A 25,809-nucleotide genomic window follows, 5' to 3' on the forward strand; every position below is an offset into this window, starting at 1 on the left:
GAGCTCCTTACCGGTCAGTCTGGCTGGGGAAAAAAAAAAAGTTTTACCTGAACTGAAGAACTAGTTCTTATAAGAACATACTAAATGGCTTCATTCTGATAGAAAAATGCAGCTCTTTGGAGCCTCCTGAAATGAACAGTTTAAAGGAGAAGGATTTCTCTTAAACTAGGGGCATTTGTCTAGACATAGGGCATGAGCAGCACTCAGGAGCTTAGTACAGCTTGTGCAGAACACAGTAAGTCCTCATGGGCCTTTTGATACATCCAGTTTTGATACCTTTCTTGAATGACTTCTAACATCAAAGCACCTTGCAGCACCCTTGTACAGCAAGGCAGGCCAGTTTTCCTATTGTGTAGATGACAAGACAAGTACAGAGAGAACAAATTACTTGCCCAAAATCCTACAGAAAGACTGGAAAGAAGCAAGGAATTGATTAGCAGTCTCCTGTGGACAGCTAGTACTCTTCCTGCTGCACAAACCTTTCTCTCCCAAGAGTTTTAACTGACTGGGGCAATTCTTTGTGTAACTTTACATTTCAGGGCTTCTTGTTGCATCCACCCTTTCCTACTCCCAGTAACTAAACCCTTCAAACAGTACCTCTCTGTTCTGCTTGATTAACATATTTTTTCCCCAACCGAAGAAGCTGTTTCTAGGAACACTTCTGCCTTATTGGAGTCTTTTAGCATGGTGACATGCTCCTTCTTGATCCTTGCTGAAGAAAGCTTTCCTGAAACTGTGGAAAAACCTTGTCCACTGACAACATCCAAGGGTGAGTAACAACAATTTCTGGTGAAAGACAGTTCTTACCTAGTACGTGCCAACAACTGACTGCATTTTCAGGTGCTCTTAGGTATATTCACCCACCTCATGCAAGGAAATATGGTCCATCATCTTCTACAAACCACTTTAGTTTACCACCAAAGAGTGGTAAACAAAAACAGGTGCAAACGGCAGTTACCTATATACATCCTCACTGTTTTTAGAGATTTGTCATGGATCAGTCAAAATGGGGGGGGGAAAGCTGCTGTTCATTTTAGCTGCTGGAAACTTGTCCTTATTGATATAAATACAGCAGTTCTTGTTTATGCAAAACTCATGATCGAATGATTTGGCTAGGGCTGGAAGAATGTGACCTTTAATGCATAAGTAAATAAGCCTCTCCATCATGTATAATCTCTCCCATATGACAGATCTGTGACTGTCTAAAGTGACAGGAAGATCATGTGAGTCTTTATTATATATCACAAAAAATCACAAATCATTCCTGTCAGTGTGCAGAGCACTGCTAATGAACAAATTTCATTCCCAGAGTGGTATCTGTGATGGATGTAAAGTTGTAATAAGTACAATAAATAAAGTAAAGCAAGGTTAATGTAATCGCTTCCAAAAAGCAGACAGAAAAAGAAACCATGCATTTAAAATAAACCCGAAGAGAGAAAGTAGGTAACAGGCCCCTGTTCCATTTCACTCATTCATTCATTCATTAATTCCAATGTTTCTTCTTGAATTTTAGGAGACAAAGCAATATTCTGAGTTAAAGTAAACCAAGGCCGAATGTAACATGAAAAAGAGAGAGTGGGTACCAATAGAAGAAGGATCCAGAATGTTTTTGACAGTATTTTTAAGAAGTATATGCTAAGGTAACACACCTTTTTTTCTTGCCATTAGCTCATTATTTTTTTATTCCCACAATAAAAACTGTAAAAAAGAAAAACTTAAGCACTGTAGTATTCCTCAGCAGCAATAAGAATGTCCCCATTTGCAGTTCGCCTACTGCAATAGTGCTACTTTCAAATACTGCTGTGTGTTTATAGGGCAGTGTTTCTGATCAACATCAAAAGAGCATCAGGGCAGGAACCATTATTTTTGTTACTTAGTTTCGTATTTAGCATAGTGAGGCCCTAATTCCTCTTGCGTGTCATGCAGGCAAAACCAATGCTAAATCTTAATAATTCATAATATTATTCAGGACACGTTCCAGTTCAGCCCTGTTTAATTTGTGATGTCCCATGGCTGCCCTTTTGTTCTTTTTCTTGCTTCCCTTGCTCTGTCCCTTCCTCTCCTCTTTCCTTAATTCTTAGCCAACTCCAATTCACCTCTTCTCTCATGCAGTCCTTTGTTTACAAGTCTGCGAGCCAGGGCAGGTCAAACTCTTTTTCTTTTCCTACAGTACTCCAGAGTCTTAAGTCCAACAGCTTTCATTTACCATCCTCTGATCTCTGTATTGCTTATGCAGTTCAGGGGTGATACTCACTTCTAGTGCAGAGCACCGGAACAAAAGGATGTCTCTGAGAAGAAATGTGGCTTCATTTTGCTGCCTTAGGCCAAGAATGGACCTGATCCAAAATACATCACTGTCAATGGGAAGACTTCTGTCTATTTCTGGGGCTTTGGGAAGGCTGTGAGGGATCTTTAGGGAGGAGGGAGCATTGGATTTGGCCTCAAAATTTCTGCCCTCAGAGGTTCTGGGTTTTCAACAGGTCAATTCTGTCAGCGTTTTGAAAAATACTGATTTAAACACAAATAAAAAGAGGAATTCACTAGTATGTTTGCCATACCTGCTCCCCACCACCTGAACCAAAGTGGAGCTTTTGCTTATTGCTTTCTCTGTGTTTTTCTTTCTTTCCAATCTGAGTGCTTCTCTTGAGATGATACAGATAACTACTAGTGTGTGGTGTCCAATACCCACACTGATGCCATCTACACGGTATCCTTAATGATGAGTAAAGGTAAGCTCTAGAGGTCTGGCTTGACTAGTGACTAGACCAGTTACTAACAACTAAGCTTGGAAGAATTTTGAAGTTAGACAAAATGAAGAGTCTTTGCAGGGCAGGTTTGCTGCAAGTAGAGTGGGGTGAAGCAGGATGAAAGAATCTACCCCCTGCTGACTTTAAACTGAGCACTGTGTGTTTTGCCCTCTATCTCCATGTGTTTCCAAAGGTGAAAGCACTGTGCTTATTACAGGGAAGAGCCTTTGTGTTGCCTGTATTCCCTGAGAAAAAATGATATGAAGCATATGGGTATGAAATATATGCTGTGCATCACCGGTGTGAATGGGAAAGACCTAGGCACCTACAGTCCTCTTGTGGCTGACAAGAAACCTGTTACGCTGAGAGTGATAGGTAATCCTTGTTCTCAGATACATAAGGTTCTGTGTACAATATCATACATACACATAAGTTTCTGTGTTTATCTGGAGACAAACATATAAGGGTCAAAATTGGTGGGCCAAACTGTGACCTACTTTCTTTTCTTATATGTCTTTGCAACATTCATGATTCATTGGTCTTTTGAGGCTCAAACAGAAATCTAACATTGTACAAGTCATAAACCAACCCACAATTACCAGAGCACCCATGTGAAAACACCTTTCATGAGATAGCAGATTTCAGTTTGAAGCCTAGTTATTACACATAATAAACCAAATTCTCCACTGACATCAGTGTGGCAGGGGTGTGAGTCTGAAGTTGGACCAGTTTTAGTGGAAAAGATGGGAATGATAAAATGCACCTTGGCACTGTCCTTTTTGTGGAAGTGAACTTTGCTCAAACAATGTTACAGGACTTGGGAGTGAGTGGATGGGCCTGGGCATAATGAGAACTATCTTTTTTCATCTGCATATGCTTCCTACAACCAGCCAAATGTGTGCCTGCTTGAAAGAAAACCAACGACATTATATACATCAAACTTGCTTTAAATCAGTGCTAAGTAAAAGTGATGCTGTCCACCTGCCTTATCTTTTATTGCAGTAGGACCATCTCTTAAGCTTTGCCATAAGTACCATTTTTTAAGTATAATACTTATCTTTTTGATAAAGCCCTTAGCAGGGCTTGGGCACAGGCTCTTTGGTAGTGTGGTAAATTTAGATTACCTTACTTAAGCCAAATACTGATCCTGTGCCAGGAACTGCAGCACTCTTGACACATAATGCAGGAAGATGTCAGTCCTCCTTCAGCTTGCCCGATGGTTCCAGGTGTGCTTGTAGATGTCCTCTGCAGTTGCCTGAAACCATTTGCTTTACAATGACCTACAATAAAGGAGAGGAAAAAAAAAGTAGAGTGAAGACAGAAGAGCTGAACAGAAAAGCAGTGTGTCTGTTGGTAATCAGCTTTGTAGGATTACGCACAACTTTTACTGAATATTATGAACTATATTTAGCTTAATTTCCACTGAAGTTGAAGAAATGAATTGATCTTTCTGCTACCACTCAAGAAAGAAATCAAAATTACTTCACTGACATCTTGCTATTTAGTGTAGGAAATCAGAGATCAGAAACTGAAAATAACAGAATGAATGTTTGTCTTTCTGGTATTTTAACAGGTGGGGCCCTAACTCCTGACAGAACTGAAACCACTGAAAGTGACTGAAAGACAGACAGCAGTGTTTGAAATCTGCCTGCCAAAGAAAGTGCAAAACTTCACCTAGAAGTTCAATGGGAAAGAGTTGAAGTGGGACGATAAGTATGAAATTGTCACATCTGATGATGGATTGGCCCAGACTGTGAAAACTAAGGATGTTCAGTCCAGTGACTTTAAAGAACTTGGTATTGGGACTGGAGATCTAGTGCAGAACACTCCGCTCTTCATTTATCATAAGTAATGCAAAGTAAACATCTGGGCAGTGGGTGGATCAAATGCAAGATAGGTTTTGAGCTGCAAAATCCATAAAGCTAAAACGTAAAACCCCAGAGCTTGGGCTGAGAAAACTGGGAGCTGCAGTCTCATAAAGCTAGTCTGTGGATGAGCAAGCAGAGGAGCATCAAGACGTCCTTTCCACACTGGAAGTAAAGTTCCAAGCCTGGAATCTCTCCTGCCCAGGAGCCCATGTTATATCCTGCAAAGGCAAAGCCACTTATTTTGATTCATAAGGAGCTTGTTGGTATGTGCCATTTTTTCTTGCCAACCCCTTCCCCTTTCCCAGGGGTTCCAATTCAGCAATTCACACCCAAGTGAAAAAGAAGGGACAAGCCTGCCTGGAGTTTGTGCTGACTTTTGAAGATGTCACCCTGAAGGCAATGAAGAATGGACGAGTGATTGAGACGTCTCCGAAGTACACCACGAAGCACGAAGGGAAGAAAGCAGAGCTTATCATTAATGCTGCGGAACTGAGTGACTCAGGAGGTTGCACAGCGATGGTAGGCTACGCAAGACAGTGACCCTAATGAGCAGTACAGCAGTGCCAGCTGCTGGAAGGTGGAAGGTAAGTTTGAATGGCTCAAGAAAGGAAGAGGAGGAGGAATAGTAGTCTTTACACTGTTCTTCCATAAACTCTGCAAAGGAGCAGTGCTACTTTGCTATAACAGCTTAGGAAACTGATGTGAAATAACACTGCTCTGCAGTCTATTTATTGTTTAACATGGAATAAGCCATTAGTCTGTGCCCCTTCTTGGTAGCATGAAGGTAATAATTAAGGACTTCCCTTTGCTGTATAAAGCAGTAGAAGCATAAAGCATTAAATCTTCCATTGCACGTCACCTAAACCAGCCTAGTAAAGTGTACTGGTTTTTATTTTAATCAGGATTGTCCTAATGAATTCTTATCCTGATTCTTTAAAGCCACCCATGGGATGTTTGACTGCAGTTTGCTGAGGACCAGCAGCACAACGTGAAGCTGGTAAATATTTAATATCCCATTTGTTTGGGGAATTAATTTTGCAGTAGCATTATTGATGCTGTAAACTATTGATGCTTGTCTATGATCTTTACAGAAAGACACAAGGCTGTTAAGAGCAGGAAGAAAAGTTGGAAAGCTTAGCTTCGTGCTCTCAGCATAGCCTGGAGAAGAATTTCAAAGGTAGGGTGTAGATTTTAGTGGCTGTTAGTATTTGAGATGACTTCTGTTAGATGTGGACCAGCTTTGAGCTATGGCCAGGTGCCTTCCATGAAAAGTGCAGCTTTTTAAGATGATTTTAAAATGAACTGCATGGAAGGAGGGTAAAATGATACTAGTGTATCCCTCACAGGTTCAGGAACAACTGAATATTCAGTTGGTAGGAAGGTATGAAGGAAACTTCAGGGCCAAAAGAAGCTCAGCTGTGAGATCAGGCAGATTTTCTCACATGCAAGATTGATCTGCCCTGGTGCCCACCCCTGACAGATGTCTCTGTGTGGCTGGTCTCTTCCTAATAGTCCTGCGTTTTCTGTGTCAGATGATGCCCTGCAAACCCTGTCCTGGTATACAGACTTGGGTGGAGGTCACTCCATTAGTTGCATTTTAGCCATGTATTTCTCATTTTGTTTTCCCAAAACAGGCCAGAAGGGAGCAGTTTCCCAATGGCATCCCCAGCGCTGGGCTTGCCAGCTGTGCAGCCTGGCAAGGATTCTGTGGCCAGGGTTGAGTGTGGCTGGTGGTGGGCAGGGAAGCCCCGGCTCCTGGAGGGTGGGCCCCAGGCCTGGTATGTAAGTGTTCTCCGTGGGCCATGGCCAGGGTGGCCTGAAGGGACAGTGTGGGGCAGGGGCTTTCTCTGACCACTGCTCTGGGACAGAAACCACTTCTGTGGCACAGGTAACCTGGAGAGCCGTGGCTGAGTTGCCTCTGACCCCTGTGCACACTAGAATTGCAGTTTGGTGCCTCAGTTATAGAAGCGTCTTTCCCCACGCGGAGTTCAGGTTGAGATACAAATATTATGTAAGCAGTAGAGGAAGTGTTTGGCTTATTTGACAGCTCCTCTGGACCAGCTAAGGGTCTGGAGCAGTGCCAAGAGGCTGTTTTCTGCTTCAGCTTTTGGGTTCCTAAACTGCATTCTCTCCAGTGAACATGCATAAAGAAGGGGAAAAACTACTTAGGAACAGCCTTTCTCCATCCCCCTTTTTTCCCAGGATGTCCAATTTACTAAACCACTTTCATCCTGAGGGTCTGTCCATTTTATTAGGAGGTCTCCCTGCCGTTAAATACCTCCTTGGTGTTTGAAGACTTCAGCTGACAGTCATTCTGCACAGTTTTTCTGTTCACATGCTTCCACTGGGATTTCTTCCAGAGACATTTGCAACCATGAAGAGTACATGTGTGATGTCCACACTCTAATCAGGGATCCTGCTGAGCTCTTTGTTGTCCTGAATAATGCAAAGGTGGAAGGAATATGGCTCAAGGATGGCAAATAGGTAAAATGCCCATGGTATTGTCAGCGTAATGAAAAGCTGCAAAACCCTAGTGGGAAGCTTTATCCAAATAGCTGCTGCAGTACATGTCTTGGTGTTAATAAAGGGCTTCTGACTAAGGACAAACAGATGGACAGATCACATAAGAACAGATCTAATCTTTCCCAGTCTACTACAGCCTCAGTCTTACTAAGTTTTGGCTTTGGATCTTGGCTTTTTAAAAATTTTCCTTCCCAGTCTCCTGTAAAGATGCTTTCACATTTGCTAACCCATTTTCTCAGCCTGTAGACTTGCTTTCTTTCCCATGAGGTTGGCTTCTCACCACCCACCCTTCTCCATCTCCCAGTCTCTAATTTTCAGAGTAATCAGTAAATGTACCCTTTGCATGCTAATGCACACCCTTCATTACATGCCATGTGGCTCATCTAGGCAGATGCGCAGAATCACTCTGTCCATGTAACACTGAATTTGTTTTGTCCATAGATCGCAGAGCATTTTACCAGAGTAGGAGCTAGAAATCCTGACCGCGTAGTTACCTTAGAGCAGGAAACTCTGATCAGAGTATTCAGGGACAGGGTTGGAGATGGTGTTTGTTGCAATGTCGGTTGTTTCCTGCCTCAGTCTTCTTGTCAGATTACGGACATGAAAAGGATCTGGATAGTGAAGCAGGGAGCCATCCACAAACTCATCACTGACAGAATGGGAGAGGAGCGTGAAGGGAGGTAGACGTTCAGAGCCAAGGGGGCAAAGAGCGGAGCAACACTGGAGGTAGCCACCCCATCTCCTTACTGCTCTTTACCAGGTGTACACAAACACTTGCAGAATCAGTGCTTCACCAGGTCTCCTTACCTGGGCCTGTACCATTTTACAGGCTTATCTATGTGCATGAGCAAAACCTCTTCTTTCTGCTTCTTCGTTCCCCAAGGGGAGAAAATTGAACAGTCGTACTGGTTGATTTTAAATGACTAAGCATAGGTTTCTGTGTTTATAAATCAGTGATCAAGAATTTGGGCCTGAGCCTTTACTTCAAACATTGTTGTCATCAGCAACAAGAAAAACACCTTTTTTCTGAAATTATATATAGAAATATATAAATATGTGTATTACTCAGCCCTTGGCAGCCAGATGGCGCCAGGTGGACTTTCAGACTCGTCTGCAGCCTGGAAATCAGCCTCTTGCTGTCTGCTGAACCAAAGCAAGGCAGATACGGATACATACTGCTGCCCAGGCAGTGGGACAAAGGCAGCAGTGAGGATGCTGTGTCTGCAACGCTGAATATTTATCATACCTGTGCTGCGGTAAAAACCCATCCACAGCAAAGCTTTGGTATAGGGAGGATTGATTTTCCTGCATTCAAAAATATTTTTGAATGCCTTTTTATGACTTTCAGCAGAAGATTGTAATTGCTAAACATACCCGTTGTGTGGCAAAAATAAAAGGAAAAACACCAAATATGTTTAGGAACCTGATTATTTTTCATTATTGTGTGCAGGACATCTTTATCATTTTCCTGTATTACTCTCTAATAAATCAGGGAGCATCTTCTGTACAAGCAGTACCTAACTTTGATTCTACTGTCTTTATCATGATCATAGATATATATCCCAGTGTGGCCTTAGGGAAAAACAGCACAAAGGGCTGCTTCTTGTGCCTTGCAAAACTGAGAAACTGCATGGAATCACATCTCCAGGCCCTAGGGAAGTGAGGAGATTTGGGTCTTGCTATTTCCCAGAGGTTCCTCTTTTTCTGGTGAGCTGAACAACTAAAGGAGGGCAGCCAGCTCCCTGTACAAGAAACACAACTAAATTAACTGAATCAAAACACACTGAAGATTTTGAGTGTCCCCAAAGATGTTCACAAAATACAGAATTCTTACAGTAAAAACATGAAGGAGTATATGAAGGGCCCAGCTTTGGACCACCTTTTCTGGGAACTCGCAGACACAGGAAAGATGTCAAGCTATATTTGCAGCTGCAGCTTTCAAATATCTTCTGTTCTTTCTAGATTCTCCTGTTATTGAAGAATCTGTCCTCGAGATTTTTGCTGGAAAGAGCGTTACTGTGAAGACTAAGCATACAGCAAGCATCAAGGTGCCTTTCAAGGCAAAGCCAATGCCCAAAGTCACATGGTTCAAAGATGATATTGAAGTGGCAAAGGAAGAGAAAGTAGTGATGGAGAAAGCCAGTGACTGCGTTACTCACAATCAAAACCTGTGTGAGAGAAGACAGTGGAGCCATTATGCTGAATCTGAAAAGTCACTGTGGCTCGGCTTCTGACAATCCTTACCTCAACTTTGTTGGTAGGTCCTAAATCAATCATTTTATACCAGGACAATCACTGGTGGACATGTTTGGTTACAGACACTGTAATTCAGACTTTCTCTTTAAAACTCTTGCAGTGGGGCAGACTCTGAGTTATCAATCCAAGTCAGTTTAGTTTTGCTATAATCTACACTGACTTACACCATGAGAGGATATGACCCTCTAAATAATAGCCCTCCATGTCAGTCTGGTCAGCTGCTTACACTGCAGACAAACCAAAACCCCCACAGGGGAAAGCAGAGTTTCTGCAACACATGGGGAAAATGTAAAATGAAATGGAAAGCACCCAAAGGCAATGTAGGAAAGCAGGTGACTCACTTCATCATAGAGAGGAGGGTGGCTGGAGGAAAAATTGTGGGTCCAAGTAGGGGTGGTGGAGAGCAACTACACCACATTTGCTATCGAGAAGGTGGAGGAAGGGAAAGCCTACTGATTCAGAATATGTGCCATCAACTCTGAGGGCCTCATCAAGCCCCTGGAAACAGAAGAAATTTTTGCTGGAGAACCTGTTAGCCAGCTGGTTTTAATGTGGTTTCACAGTCCCTCTTCCCATCGGTTCTGTCCTCTTCCTCCTTGCCATTCCGCAAAAGAACACTGTCCCCTGTGCTTCAGGGGACAAATTCCAAGGACAGAGCTTAGAAGCTGTTTTGTGCTTAGGCCGATAACCAGGATCAGACAAATACCCAGGTCCTTTCATTGCAAGTGTTTGTGGACTCAGAAACCCTTTGACATGGACTGGCCACACGAGAGGACTGACTGACACACTGTTCTAGTGTCAGTTATGTAAGCTTAGTGGGATACGGCAGAAATGAAACGTGGCGTTCTCTGGAAAATATCAAGGGGGAGGAGAGAAGATAATTTAAAAGGGAATGCTTAAAAACATTTTGTTTTGTGGGCAAAAAAGAAAATATGTCAGCCAAAAACTAACTTGGATAGAAAACACTGCTGAACTATCTTTTGGGAGTTATAGTTTGGGTACCTCTTGTTCCTATTTTTCCATTATGGACTGGGATCCCCAATGAAAGGGGATTTGCAGTCCCCTTTCCCCAAGACCAGAGTGTATCACAGAAGATACAGTGCAAATAGCAAGTCTGGCCTATTGAAACATTTCAGAAAGAAAATTACCAGCTTGAAGCAATATATATCATTTTTCATCTAAAACTTTGCATTTTTGTCCAGACTTTCTATGGCTTAGGGAAGGCATTTCTGAGCCACTCTGTAATTCATCGCAGAAAGAGCTCATTTTTGGAATAAGTGCAAAAAATTGAAATGTTTCAACATTTGAAATGACAAAGGGAAGTAGATGGCAAAGAAAGCTTTAGAAAAAGATTGTGGCCATGAATAAACCTAAACATACAAGTTACCTTCCTTGACTTCTTGCCATACATACCTACATATATATTTATACACACACACATAACACATACACGCAATTTGGAGTCAATGAATTCTGATTGTACTGTGCTAATTTGATTTTCTTCTGTGTAGAGCCTCTGAGACAGGTGTGTCAGCCTCAAGTTGTAGATGTCAGGAAAGAAGCTGTCACCATCACCTGGAACTCCCCAGCCCAGGATGGAGGCTCCGCAGTGCAAGGTTAAGTCATAGAAAAAAGGAAGAAGGGCAGGAATCTTTGTGTCCCAGTCATCAAGGAGCCAGTCCAAGGTCAGACCAAGATTATTATCTGTTTTATGTAGGCAGAAGGAAAGTTAGATAAGCTTTGAATGCAAAGCAGAATATTGATTAATCAAGGAAAATTTCATCATGACATCTAGCGAGATACACATTTTGACATATGCTGTTCAAAGTGAGATTTTCAGCCCTCAAATAGAAATGGCTTGATACGCACAAGCAACAATGAGGGGGCAGAACACTCAGCACCTCTGAAAGTCACACCTAATGGATTTGGGTGCCTAGTTTCAAGGATCTATGTTTTACATTTATCCCTACCTAAATTTGACTGGTTTTCCCTGACTTGGACCAGAACTGAATTAAACAAGTGACTGATTTTGTTGTATCCATCAGATAGGAACCATATGATCCATGCTTAGCACAGCTTGTATAACACATGGGAGTGTTCCTATCAGCAGCAGCATCTGACTAACAAGACTTTTGCTTTTCCTTTTCTGTTAATATTTTGGTTCTTTCTTGGATTCTTTCCTCTGTCTCATTCAAAATGTTGGACTTTCATATTAATTAAGTTACAATCAATCACACTATCCAAAAATATCCTCCTTGAGGCACCAACATTACTAATGGTAAATAATGGAAACACTTTTTAAAGCAAATTATTCAATTCTTGAGGGTTTTTTTCAAAATTGAATGGAGCTTTAACCTTGCTTGAAAGCTAGATTGTGGAAGGCTTGGCCACTCACTATTGAGTTTGTTACATCATGGGAAATCCCACTGAAGTCAGTGGAGCAAGACATGAAGATATTTTTTCCCAGCATGTATGATTATACCAAACTATAGACCATGATCTAGTGGAAAGAAAATTACGCATTTTTCCTCTTCTTATATGCATCAAAATTCCATCTCCTCCTAGGGAGAGAGAGATATGAAAATGGAGCAGACCCCTGGAGAAGTAAATGTTAGACCTAGTTAAGGGGCTCCTTGAACCCCTAAAATTTATATTGTTCTCCAGCAGTCTGTGAGCTGAAATTTCTTCTTGGTTTATCTCAGTCCAAAAGCAATTAAAAAAAAAAATTAGTGACCACGTGGGAACAATTTTATGGGTGATTAGAGAGTTGTGTAACTGCAGCTTGCATGTCTCTAGGTACCAGATTCAAAGTGGATGGTTTTCTGAAGGATACAGAATGAGTTCCGTGTGATAGCTATGAACTGTACAGGCCCTGGATTTCTCATCATGCCCTCAACCTCTCGTTGCAAAGGATCCCATCAGTATGCTTCTTTCACTGTTTAATGTCTAGGTTTCCTAAACATGTAGGCAATGACCAGATCTATGCATTTATGACTGAAGTCTGAGGGAATGTGGCAATTCCAGCCTGGCTCGATGTAATGGACTGCATTGTGTTTACAGCTTAACTAAAGATTAAGGAAGGTCTTAATACTGTTGGCTATAACTGTAATTATATTATAAGTGCCTGAAAGTGTGATACTATTTATTCACTTAAAATGTGTAACTATTAAGATAAGGACACAGTAAAAGATTCCCACCTGGGGGGAATTGAGTATATGCAAACAGCAGAGATCAACATGATAAAGGTGCTCTGAGGTGTAGATACCTTTAGTACTTAATATTCATATATAGGTTGCCAAAGGCCCTAATGTATGACAAAGAAAATAATTTCTCATACATGTTACTATGCTCCTTTCATCAGTCCCCCATCAACCCTTTTAAAAGAAGAGAAAGCTCTTGCAGAATTCATGGAAGTTGCTTACATTCTTTTTTTTAATACTGGATTTTTAGTCGTAAAGAATCTGTGCCTAATTCTGGACTGATCAAAATCACAGACAAACTCCAAAGGATTACAGTAGCCTCAGAAATGCTGAAATGGGCAGATTTTATTTTGTGCCAGTTATAGAGAATTCTTACTCTATATGACCATATAACTAAAGCATTTTAAAAACAAAAGGCTGTCAGAAGCCATCAATAGATAGCTTAAACTATTGATGGAATCTTGTAATAGATACAGGAGTGGGCCTTAGTAGCTGCACGTAATTTAGAAAAAAAACCTGGCCAAGTGTGGAAGCCAGTATAGCTGAAAAATGAGAGAATTCTATGTAGTAGACAAGAGACTTGAGGTTAAATAGTTACTCTGATGGGAAAGCATTCAGGTTCCTTTACATCAGAAGACAACACAAAACCAATTTAAAGCCTGAAGCTATGATTCTTCTCCTGTTTGAAGATTTGCATTATTTCACATTAGGCCTAGGAGAATATGTACTGTCCATATGCACCATATTCCTTATGACCCTGTGTGCTCATATGAGTGTTCTGTATAAAAGCCAATAGCATCAAGTTTGTCATGGCATGCTGCACTGGTTGACTTTTTTGGTTTGGGGCAGAGGGGGAGGATCATTGCATTTTAGCTGAGACTTTCAGAGCAGAACGTGGATTTGGATACACAACTCCCTATTCATTTGATTAAAAACATACAAATATTTTTTAATATTCCATCTTTTGCTCTTCTTACATATTATGAAGATCTAACTAGACTGCTGCAAGACGGACTAAAGTGCAAAAAGCAAGACCTGTATTTTCAAAAATTACTATTAATTAGGGGTACTGTAATCTTTGGCAAATAAACTTGAAAAACATTAACAGGATCTTGCAACCAGTATTCACTAATCCAAGTGGTCCAGATAGCACCTTCAGATGGTTCCATGTCAAATGTTGTGAGGATTTTTCTTAAATGGCCAACCTTGGAACAGGGTCTACATGTATGTGCCATCTTAGGAACCGCATTGTTTTGTTGGACAGAATTTGCACTGTGTTTATTAAGGCTCCTTTTACCCTAAAACCTTGCAGGTTTGGCATCTTGAAATAGGAACAGGTCTGTATTCACATATGCAAGCATATGCCTGCGGGTACAGTAGTGTGTCACAGCTCTCCTGCTGTCACTGAGCCTCCAGGACTGCTGAAGGTGGTGGATTTTTCCAATTCCAACATTTCCTTAGCCTGGCAGGAGCCAGACCAGGGAGATGTGCTGTCAGGATGCATACTACAGATGTGAGCTAAGGACACCAAGAAATGGACAAAATGCACCAAGATCCCTTTTTCTAGTACCACTTACACTGTGGGAGGCTTGCAGGAGAGACAAATGCTACTTCTGAACCCGAGCTGTGAATGAAGCTGGTGTGGGAGAAGCAGTGGAGTTACAGGAAGGAATTCTAACAATGCCACCTGAAGGTAAGACTTGCAGTATCCGTCCAGCTGGAACTCCCATCTATCAGAACATCCCATCTATCCCATCTATCAACTCCCATCTATCAAAACAAATATGTTTTGTTTTTAACATATACCACATTTTGTAAAGGGTTATCAAATTCATCTTGCACAAAAGAACATTTAGCATCACAGCTCTGCTTCTTTTTGCTGAGTTTTCAGAGGTGCTGAGAGGAGATGGAGAGCAGCACAAGCTGTGCAGTCCCTGAGCCAAATTAAAATAATTTTCTTGCTCATCCTTCTTGCTGAGCTGTCCCCTGAATGAGTATGTCAGGTATAATGGCAGTTGTTTCTTCCACCGTCTGACCTATCATATCACATCTCACATGTGATTACAGAGGTCACTGTTGGATGATTCTCTGATTCCTGTCATGGATGCTATAGTCTGCGTATGGGTTAGGAGGATAGGTACTACAGCAAGTAAACCATCATGTTTGAAATGCCCATTTGTTGTAAATGCAGTGGTACTGAGACAGGTTTATAATTCTTTCGGGCACTCGGTTTGAATGGGATGAACAGTCAGGTGCCAGCATGCTGCAGTTGAAATATTATCAGAGGTCATGCTTCAAAGACACTAATTATGTCTTGAGAATGAAGGTGTCATGACCTGCCATGAAATCCCTAGATAGCTTACTATTTGAGGTAGCAAAGTATTTAAATCTTTATTATTTAGGACTTATGATTGCTTAATTATTAATTAGGAAATTCAGACTTTTTATGTCTAAGATACTCCCAGGTAACAAAGCATGGTGCTGACTGCCCTCAGTAGCAGTAATGCCAGCAAGAAAAGATGCATGATTCATGAGTCATGGTATACAATGCTGATTCTTATAGAGTAGAAGGACATTCAGGCTTGACTGAGGAAGTCTCAGAAGGCAACATCCAGGTGACCGATACAAAAAACGGTTGTTTCTCAGTTTCCACTTTGGAAGTACACAATCCATCCGTGCAGCATGGCTTTGTTACCACATCTCCAAATAGAGAAACACCAAAAAATCCCAGAGAGACTGCAGGCTCCAGACAAACTTCTCTGGTGTGGAATGGCAACATGCAGTACTGTACTGAAGAGTATGAGAAGTCCTATAAGAAACAGACATTATACAAAATTGCTTGTAGCAGAAGGTGGACAGTAAAATCATCTAATGAGGCATTAAAGCTGCCTCTTCTTTTTGTTTGTTCTTATTCACTTTTTACATGAACTATTTGTAAATGTTCCTGTTCCGCCTGCCTCACCTGAAATTGTCCTGAATAGGTGCTCCTCACTAAGCTGTTTATTGCTGAGGCATTAATGTTTCTCTTCTGGTGGTACAGGTAGTAGGAAAAGAGCTGGCAACATTGCAACCCTTACACTAACTGCCTTCTGCTGAAACAGTTTGAACGTTTCTTCTTCCAGTCTCCAGGCCTGACTCAACAGACTGACGAATGGCTTTACTTTTCTGTGCAATCTCTCACTCTTAATTTTTTAATTTCTCACGCTTTTTCTTTTATCCCTCACATAGGTTTGATCTGACTGTGAGGCTGAAGAGCCACACGGTGGTTTGTGCTGGGACAGCACCTTGCGTTCATACATCTTCTCTGTGAGATTCTGTGTTGTGTCCTGTCAGAGGAGAAATCCTGCAATTAGAGTTTTCTTGGGCATCTGATGAAATACAGCTGCAGGGCTATGGAGGCTGTAGTTGTCCTTTGGCCTTTATCACAAGCTGTCACTTCAGTTTAAAAGAAGTTGACTGTTGGAGAAAATTCATGCAGTGCTTTAGGTTCATGAAGTCCTGCATAACTGCTCACTATTTTTATGGTTAGTCTTTTTATAAGCCTCCCTGTGGTGGTAAGGGTAGAGGGACTTCTGTGCACGCAAGTTTGTCAGCTGCACAATCCAGCCCTCTGCAGCTGAAGCCACAGTGTTCAGCAAACCATAAAACATTGGGGAAGCTCTCTGATTCATCACAAGAAGCAGAATTTTTCAAGCATGCAACTACAGTTCATGCTAACTGAACTGAAATCATTCTTGATTAAACCGTGAGTGACCTAGGGGAGTGATCAGGTTGTAAAGACAACGCTTGAGGTCCCAACACTGCCCTTTCTGAATATTACACTTTCTAGTAGCATGGATGTTGAGCTCATTTCTGTAGAAGCTAAGGGCAATTTCTGTGCTTTTTTTTAAACCTAAGCTACTGCATGAGCTGAAGCTCTACAGTACCTTGCAGAGTCAGCCCCAGTGTGAGAACATATCTCTCAGTCTAAATGGTATGAGTTTATCTATATCACACCAGCTGTTGTCCATCAGCTTTCAAGATGATCAAACTAATGAACTGTAGCATAAAGTTTATGTGGCACCTGCCAAGCCAAGCCAGCTCTAGGCACTTTGCTGGGGACAAAGCCTGCCGTTGCCTTTACAGCTTAAAGAAATCTCCAGGATTGTTGTCCTTGAAATATTTTTCTATCAGGCTGATCATGTACAAGTGGCTGCTGTAGACACAGATATCCCTTCTGTGCTCAAAGATGTGATTTGTTTCTGTTGCCACCCAAGTCAGGAAGCAGAACTTTATAGTTGCATGTTTGTCTTGGCCAGGGCTCCCCACCACCACCAGTGATGTGGCAAAAGGAAGGCATATCAACAAGAGGGAGGGCAAGAACCATTCCCAGTCCTTATCCACAGCACCAAGTGATTTGTTTCTGACCTGTACCAGATCATCCTCAAGAATAGTTACAGAGAAGCCCTTTACAACATTCAAACGCAAGTTGCAGGTACAATATAGAGCAAACCTGAGCATCCCAGCCACCTCTGGGTATTGACAGGAGGTATTCATCTGCTGACAGAAATGTCACACAATTTCTGCATCAGTGCTAGAGTTGGGAAGGTTGGGGTTTTTTCTTGAAAAAAACAAACGATCCAAATCATACACACCTCTTACCCAAAAAATGCCACAGGAGTGATCCAAAATGTTGTGTTTACACTCAAGAGGAGAAAGACTCCCTGGTCAGAAAAGATTTTCCTGCCTCTTGTCACTGTGTTTCCCAAGTCCCACCTTCACGGTAGCTCAGAGCCAGAGCCAGTTTAGCTGAGCCAAGCAGGGAAGCAGCATGGTTCAAAGCTGAGGGATAAGGAAGGTACTGCTGGGGCTTTGCTCACTGTGTCCAGTGTGGAGGGAAAGGGTGAAGCCATTATTGCTCCAGACATCCCCAAATGCTGCCTTGTTTTTCATGCCATTATTTGATTGGGCAAATCCCCATAACAGCACTAACACAACTGTCTGTCCCCTCAGCAGTCTCATGACACTATTTCCATTGCAAGTGGGTCTATGACAGCCAAGTGGAGGCAGGCTGGCTTGCTCCTTAGACTCCTATTACTATAATGATCTGCTGGGGGTTAGGGATCTTTGCAGTGTATTTTGTACTTGTCATCTCTTCAGAGTGCTTTTTAAAACTAACATCCTTATTTTTTCATCAGAAGGCAATTACACACACAGGGCAAATTGGTCCTGAGGTTGCTCAGGGTAGAAGAAATCAAGGAAAGAAGTACTTTCCTAGACACACAGGGACTTTAGAAGGGAGGAGCTGAAGTGAAAAAATTTTGCCCCAGAAAAGGACAGAGGGAGGGTCCCAAACAGAAGAAACCAATACTTAAATGTGCTCATTAATTCTTAGATTTCCATTGACCACCCACTAATCTGCAGCTGTTTGAAGAAGTCCTAAACACTGTGACCCTAAATCGTAGCTCAGATGTAGAAGATGACTAGCAGACTGATTATGGTGTCCTGAAATGTTATGTCAGTACCACCACGTGGTTCACAGCTGCAGAGAAGGTCTACAGCAGTAAGTACACTGTCATAGGCCTGCTCCCAGGGAGGAAATACTTTTTCTGAGTCAGTGCCTGCAGTGACACTGGGGACATGGACCCTCTGGGTTCATAGGAGCAGTGGTACATCTCCGAAGACAGAGGTAAGCGTAAAAATTCGTGACAGTACTGGAGGAAGATGGGTGCTCTTGTACACAAGACTGCAGACTAAGCTCAGCCTCCCTTTGTGGCCTTGGGTATATCCACTAACCTATTCTGCACCTCAGGTCCCCACCTGGGGAATAGACACAAGAATACCTTCTGTCCTATCCGATCCATTTTTTGGCAATCTCTTCAGGACCGGGCTTCCTTTTACTACATGTATGTGTAGCACATTACATAGCAGTTCATAGAGATGCTGTTTAAATAAAAATTCAAGACAGTAGGGGCCATCCATGTGCAGGGAGAGTGATATTATCATGTGTTGACATAACAGAAGATTGGCATTACAAGTCATTTGTCTTCTAGCATATTTCCAGTCTGATTGGGATTTGTTTCCTAAATGAAAAGCAAAAAAATCTGTCACATGTAGGGGACTGTGTGACAGTCTTTCTGGGCCAGAAGCTATAAGAAGTCCCTAAAAGCACTTTAATTTAAACACTCAGAGGTCATCCCATCAGGTAAATGCCTTCTCCTTTGTTCAGTTACTCTCTGCTCAGGCCTAATCAGTAATAAGGGTGTCTCATTAGCAGTACTCCCAAACAAAACTGAACATGCCCTAGCTCATCACATCAAAATGGTAGATGATCCTTCTGCCCAGTCTGGGGCAAAGCAGAACACAGTTACTCTGAATAGTGTAAATTTTTTTGCTTGGCCTATGCCTGTTGTAATAAACAGTATAGTAAAATAGAACAAACTACGGATTAACATATATTACCAGACTATGCATATATTTCTTCAGAAACCTATCTACATGCTGCTACAAGTCTTCTAATCCCATTAAGAGTAATGGGCAATACATTAAAATAACAGAATAAGTAGTACACTAAGATGAGTAATCAGGTGTCAAATTGTGTATTTGTATTTAACAATCAGCCTTCCTGGATCGATGTAACTAGACCATAAGTATGTTACTTCAGCTACACGTGCAGCTGAGAAAGAGCACTTCCAGTTACGTGGCTGTAGACGTGTTCTTGTATGGAAGTATTCTAGGCCTGGATTTTACAGAGTCTGAAATAACTTCAGTAAATTCTGTGTACGTAGGTGAGTATAAGAGAGTATTAAATGGAGGAAAGCAAGGTTGCTTGTGCCTTGCAGTGCATTCCCTTGAACGTTCCCTTGATAACAGCCTGCCTGTCTTCAGGGAGGACAGCAGGACACAAGCAGATGTGGACTGATTTCTTATTCTTCATTATAAATGGCAAGTCACAAGGTTTATTTGCACAAACCTGAAAGACAGTAGAAAAACTCTGAAGGATAAGGAGGAGATAAGCTGTTTTCTGAGAATGAGGTATCACAAGAGAATTTTGCCATACAGTGCTACATTTAGGATCCAGGGGATTTACCTGATGGGACCCCATGCCAATGAAAAAGGAGATAATAAAGACTTCAAGAAATGTGTTTAAATAGAGGCTGAAAATGGAAGATTTGCAGTGGACACTGGAAATTAAATTGCACGTGCAGTTCCCCTTGATTCCACCAGAGCATTCTGTAGGCTATTAATGCCTCAGAGCAACACCAGCAGGGCAATATCTTTTCCTTTACAAGATCACATGCTTTGGTTTATAATTGAGTGTAATTTAATCATGCATTTCTAAAGTGCCTTGGGAGCCAAATATCCAAAAGCACTTTACAATTTAATGGCATTAGTGAGAGAAGGCATCAATGTATCCCCATGGAGCAAAAACCTGACACCTTATTTACAGACCAAAAAACAAAGAAATTAATTGCTTGCTTACAGTTGCATAGCAGATTAATGGGAAAATGAGATTTCTGATTCCTTCCTCTCTTGCTTTTTAGTTTGTTTATATGTTGAGATAGGTATGCTGGTCAGATGCTGAGAGTAATGCAATGTATTGTTCATTCTTCCTCGTCCCTGAGTTTTCCCTGGTGGGAAAGAAGGCCCAGGTCATGAAATACCATACCCAAGCTCTTTGGATTTGTACTCGTGCAGAAGACTCTCTGTGTTAATGGTGCTGGCTCTGTGTTTGCATGTGCAACAGACAGTGCAGTGCGAAGCAGCCCACAGTGACTCTGTCCTCAGCAGAGTGTTATGACTTCAAGATGAGTATCCCAGGAAGGACTGTGCTTCCCATTTCATCACCCAACTGAAGAACAACAACATGAGTCATGGCAACAACTCTGCCATGAGCTGTGCTTTCATCAGCAACCCCCACCCAACAGTGACCCTGTACAAGGGCAATATTGCATCACATCCAAGTCTAAGTTGTGGTTCAACTCAACAAGTAGCATCTGTCTGGTGACAGCAGCTGCAAGGTGATTGCCTGTGGTAAGTCAGATTTGCAGCCACTGTGATTTGTGGGGGTGATTCCCTCCAGGTTGAGTAGCCATAGATTTCATGTCTAAGTATAGTTTACACCCTGCAATTTTCCAGGGCAAGTGCCCTTACAGGGACTGGCACTGTGGATCACACTTCTCTGGGCCAGTTTGGCTCTCATCCTTGTTCACAGAGGAAGAGATTGCTCAGTCTGTAGGTACTGCAGCTGGAGCTGCAAGGGCCACATCGTAAGAACTTACCTTCATATCAAAAAACCAGCCTAACTCTGACTTTGAAGTCTTCCTCTGAAGTCATGGAGATTTGTCTTCAGTTGCTTGAAAGCAGTATTGGGTCCCTTAAAATAGCGTATTTTGGCTAGTAGTTCTCATGAATTCCCTAGATGGCTCAAAAGCCAATATGGCCATTTCTCAGTCCTTAAGCAGGTTTGCCCTGCACCTGCGGCATACTTAGCACCTCCAAGCAGTCAACTGATGCATTCTGACAACAGCTTTGTGCTTTTTTTGCAGATACCACAGACACTGCACTGGGTAAATCTGTTCTCTTCCTTTGTGAAATGGCAGGATTTTGCCAACATTGTATGAAAGCTAGTAAAAATTTCCAAGACAAAAAAAGGAAGAAAATCAAACATTTCCTATCCCCTTCTCCCTTCCCTGTTTTTTTCCATGCTGGAAGCTCCCACCCAGTGAAGCTTTAAATCAGGTTGTAACACGCAGCTTGGTTGCAGCTGGCTCAAATTGGTCCTGTAAGACTGAACACTTCCAGGTGTATGGGGTGAGGTTTTAGTAACAGTAACCCACAATCCACACATCACCCATGTCACCATGTTTCCCCATGTCACCATGCCCAAACTTAAGAGCTTGGTCTTACAATATGGACAGCAGTGCCTTGAAACAGCTGTGTCCTGTGATTTTCATCAGCCCCTGGAAAGCTCACCTCACTTGTGATTGATGAACAAGGGAGCCTTCAAGGTTAAACATTTGAGAGCAAGAATTCTCCATCCTTTTGTCTGTCAAGACACTGAAGTATGTTTCCTCCATTCTCCCTTTCTAGCGAAAGGCCCTGGTGCCTCAGGACATGTTAGTGTTCTCTTAAAGGGAACAAGAGACAGGCACTGCCAGGCACAGCTTGAAATGAAACTGATACAGCACCAATAATGAGGGACTATATTTGGAAAGATCTTTTAAGGTTATTTTTATCTGTGATCATTGCTTCTGGACAGCCTGCTGACAACTGCTGAGCCCCCCCCCAGGGTTCGGTTCTCTGCTAATGTGGAAGTGGTTCACTGTGGGTCAGTGAAGGGAAAGGATGTGCACGCTGGGTTTCCGGCTCTGATTTTCAAGCAAACTCATGTGTCTTTGTGTGCAGGATACACGCAACACTTCCTCACTGTAGCCAGCCACTGCCCGCCTAAAAGGCTGAAAGCAATTCTTTACCATTTTTTAAGAATTGCTGGTGTTACTGGGTCTCCCACTTCCCATGGTCCCTGATACACTCCTCCCTGAAGCCAGTTTCAAGTCACAGCTGGAGGACAGTTTCCTAGTCCCTAAAATCAGTGGGAGCTTTCCCTGGCCTGGCATCACTGCCAGCCAGGCTGATGTAAGAGGAACCCTGGCAGCACTGCTCACCTAGTTTTGGGGAGGGCAGGCAGGCCTAAGGGGCACAAGAACAGCTTGCTATCCCCTCGGAGATCTGATTGCTGGGTAGGACTTACCTTCTGCCTTCCCACACAGAGCTTGTTGAGGTGAGGGCTGTTACAATAGGAACACACCTCTTCAAAGTTATTCAAAGCAGCCTGTTTACAAGCAATACTGTGTGGGTGAGGTGCTTACTTATATTCAGATTCCTTAATGCGCGCCTATTTCTGAGGCCTCCTGAGGCTCCTCCTTACCTTGACCTGGGCAGTCTCTTGGGAGGGTCTCTCTGCTGCTAGGGCTGTTTGCAGCTGAGTGAGGTGGGGAAGCAGGAGTCAGAATAAGAGACTGTAAATCTGACTTTAGGAGATAAGGAATTCACTTCAAATTGAACTTAACTGCAGGTTTATTTTAGATCGCAGGAACTATATTCTTGCTGATTTTAGTTCTGGAAGAGGGGTAGTTACTGCCTGGGGTCGGGTGCTGTAGGCTGGAGGACATCATACCTTGGGTGAAAGCACTCTTTGTTAGGCTGGGAGCTACTTCAGACCAGGACTTGGAAGAATTTCTTTAGGGACTTTTTTGGAGACTTTCAACGGTCCTTACCTGGTGACAGGCTGTTGAAAGGGAAGGGAGCAAGGAGTGATCTAAGGGATGGCAAATCTGCTGATTCAAATAGCTGTGCAGGAGTCTCAATTGCTGATTTCTATGCTGATTCCATGGGAGCTAAACCTCTTTCTCAAATATCTGTCTCCACTCCTCTTAATGTATTGTGATGGTTTGACCCTGGCTGGATGCCAGATGCCCACCAAAGTTGCTCTATCACTCCCCTCCTTAGCTGGACAGGGGAGAGAAAATACAACAAAAGGCTCATGGGTCGAGATAAGGGCAGGGAGAGATCACTCACCAATTACCATCATGGGCAAAACAGACTTGACTTGGGGACATTAGTTTAAATTGTTATCAATCAAATCAGAGTAGGGTAATGAGAAATAAAAACTAACTCTTAAAACACCTTTCCCCCCACCCCTCCCTCCTTCCCAGGCTCAAATCCACTCCCAAATTTTCTACCTCCTCCCTGGCAGCAGCGTGGGGGAACGGGGAATGGGGGTTGTGGTCAGTTCATCCCACGTTGTTTCAGCCACTCCTTCCTCCTCAGGGGCAGGACTCCTCACCCTCTTCCCCTGCTCCAGTGTGGGGTCCCTCCCACGGGACACAGTCCTCCATGAACTTCTCCAATGTGAGTTCTTCCCATGGGCTGCTGTACTTCACAGACTGCTCCATCATGGGTCCCCCGTGGGGTCACAAGTCCTGCCAGCAAACCTGCCCCAGCCTGGGCTCCTCTCTCCACAGATCCACAGGTCCTGCCAGGAGCCTGCTCCAGCGCGGGGTTCCCACGGGGTCACAGCCTCCTTTTGGCATCCCCCTGCTCCGGCGTGGGGTCCTCCCTGGACTGCAGGCAGATATCTGTTCCACCATGGACCTCCCTGGGCTGCAGGGGGACAGCCTGCCTCACCAGGGGAATCTCTGCTCTGGCGCCTGGAGCACCTCCTCCCCCTCCTTCTTCACTGACCTTGCAAGGGTGTCTGCAGGGTTGTTTCTCTCACATGTTCTCACTCCTCTCTCCAGCTGCAGTTTCTGTTCTGCAGCAACTTTTTCCCCGTCTTAAATATGTTATCCCAGAGGTGCTGCCACTATCGCTGATGGGCTCGGCCTTGGCCAGCAGCAGGTCCATCTTGGAGCCGGCTGGTATTGGCTCTGTCGGACAGGGGGGAAGCTTCTAGCAGCTTCTCACAGGAGCCACCCCTGTAGCCCCCCTGCTACCAAAACCTTGCCATGCAAACCCAATACATGTATGCTCTTCTGTCTCTCTTCTTTAAGGAAGGACACTTGCATTCTTCTGCTTAGCCATGTTTTCAGTTTTAGCCTTTTTCTTAATATTTGCAAAAACAAATAGAGCATTGCTCCACCTCTATGACACAGAGCAGCATCTTTCCTGCTATTGTAGCTCAGAAGGGGTGAATATCATTTTCCTTAGGCTGGGAGGTGGCAGGCTGCAGAGAACACAAAGCCTGTTAGACCCAAAGTGAATTACTCGGAACAGTGAAGGGGAACTGAACAAGGGGAAATAAGAATTAAAATGAGAACTCCCTAAATTTGAACTGTTCACTTCCTATGAAAACTGTGACCAGACAACTTTTTCCTTTATACAGTGGAAAGCTTTATAAAGCTTTTTAGCCAGAACTTTGTGAGACTTGCACTCAAAACATAGGGTTCGTTGCAGTAATTATGGCACTTACTCCTTTTTGTTTGTTTGTTTGTTCCTTAAGAAAAAGATGATAAAAGCCTCCTGGACGCAGTGACAGAAAGTTCGCAGAAGTCAAAACACAAGATGTAATGAGTGGAACTAGCTCTGCCTGGTCCAGCATGCAGAACAGCATTGCTGTGGCTGTGTAGTTTGTCTGTCTTTGTGTGGCTCAAAATGCAACTGCCCTTGGCTTCTGTAATGGTCAGTTAAACCAGGTGGTAGAATGGGGCTTCTGCTCAGCAGGGACACTTCTGATGTTTCCATCTTCCTTCCCTCTAAGTGGTTTCGGACAGCAGCGTTCATGTTAAAGGTGATGTTTCTAATACCATCTGCTAATGTATCTTAATGGTAATAAAAGGAGCCAAAGATTGCAGTTCTCTCTTCTATGTATCAGTTTGCTTCTGTACTGGTCAATGAGAATCCTGCTTCTGAGTTCAAAAGGAGACTTGGGTTCTGTCTCCATGTCCCCAGTTAGCCCAGCAGGACCTCCATGATGATCTAGGCTTCATTATGTCAGATTGTATATAAACATAGAGTCAGCCATAAATCTGAACTACTTAAATCCTTGCAATACCAAGAAAGTAAATACAGTCTGCAGCTTTGCAAATGAGGGAGTCACTTTGTGAAAGAGCTGGCCATAGAAGGTAAGATCCAGAAGGGTCCAGGAACTTCACTGCTGGTGGCCAAGACTAGATAAGGAATTACAGAATATCTTGAACCATTGAAGGATCAACAGATTGACAGATAGATAAATATGCATACATATACATTGGTGCTGGTTCTTTTAATTTAGAGTGAATTCTTCCAGGAGCCAGTTGTGGAATAAAAGCATAGCAGTGGCCAGCCACAGACACACACTCAGTCTAAGAATATTTTGCCACCTTTGTTCCATCTGGAGCTAGGAAGGAGGTGTGAGGAAACAGGATGCTCCTCCCAGCAGGCCACTAAGTTTTTGAAAGGAATTGTAAAAGACCAAATTAAAGAAAGAGGAAAGAAGCACCCGCTTTTGCCTGCCATTAACTCCTTCAGGCTGCTTTGAAAAGAATTTGGTAGTATTTCTGCCTGGTACTGATTCATTCTCACATCGGGAACCACTCCACTTCAGAAGGGGAGTATGAAGGAGTCTCTGTTAAGCCTGTGAGCAGATCCATTTAATGGACTGGGAGCAGTTACACACTCTGTGTTTCTATGCTATAAATCCTTGAAACCTGTTCCACTGGTGACAGATGGCCTGGTTCAGGATTAATGAAACCA

At 42.9% G+C, this 25,809-nt stretch overlaps 1 protein-coding gene across 1 annotated transcript; it reads left to right on the top strand.

Moving 5' to 3' along the window:
• Nucleotides 1-192: 192 nt before the first annotated feature.
• On the top strand, nt 193-24,934 carry IGSF22 (immunoglobulin superfamily member 22). The gene is given in 28 exon segments (XM_052810632.1): nt 193-235; nt 641-769; nt 2,649-2,729; nt 2,970-3,122; nt 4,343-4,595; nt 4,752-4,783; nt 4,869-5,134; nt 5,136-5,199; nt 6,978-7,099; nt 7,730-7,898; nt 9,101-9,284; nt 9,286-9,395; nt 9,628-9,679; nt 9,681-9,762; nt 9,764-9,929; nt 10,906-11,079; nt 12,191-12,230; nt 12,232-12,296; nt 13,975-14,200; nt 14,202-14,299; nt 15,792-15,910; nt 16,893-16,966; nt 16,968-17,068; nt 17,969-18,262; nt 20,376-20,522; nt 20,525-20,594; nt 24,520-24,530; nt 24,578-24,934. Coding segments are annotated over 28 exon segments (3,393 nt in total). The 3' UTR covers nt 24,646-24,934.
• Nucleotides 24,935-25,809: the final 875 nt, after the last annotated feature.

Source organism: Harpia harpyja, chromosome 16 (assembly GCF_026419915.1).
Source record: "Harpia harpyja isolate bHarHar1 chromosome 16, bHarHar1 primary haplotype, whole genome shotgun sequence".
Lineage (NCBI taxonomy): Eukaryota > Metazoa > Chordata > Aves > Accipitriformes > Accipitridae > Harpia > Harpia harpyja.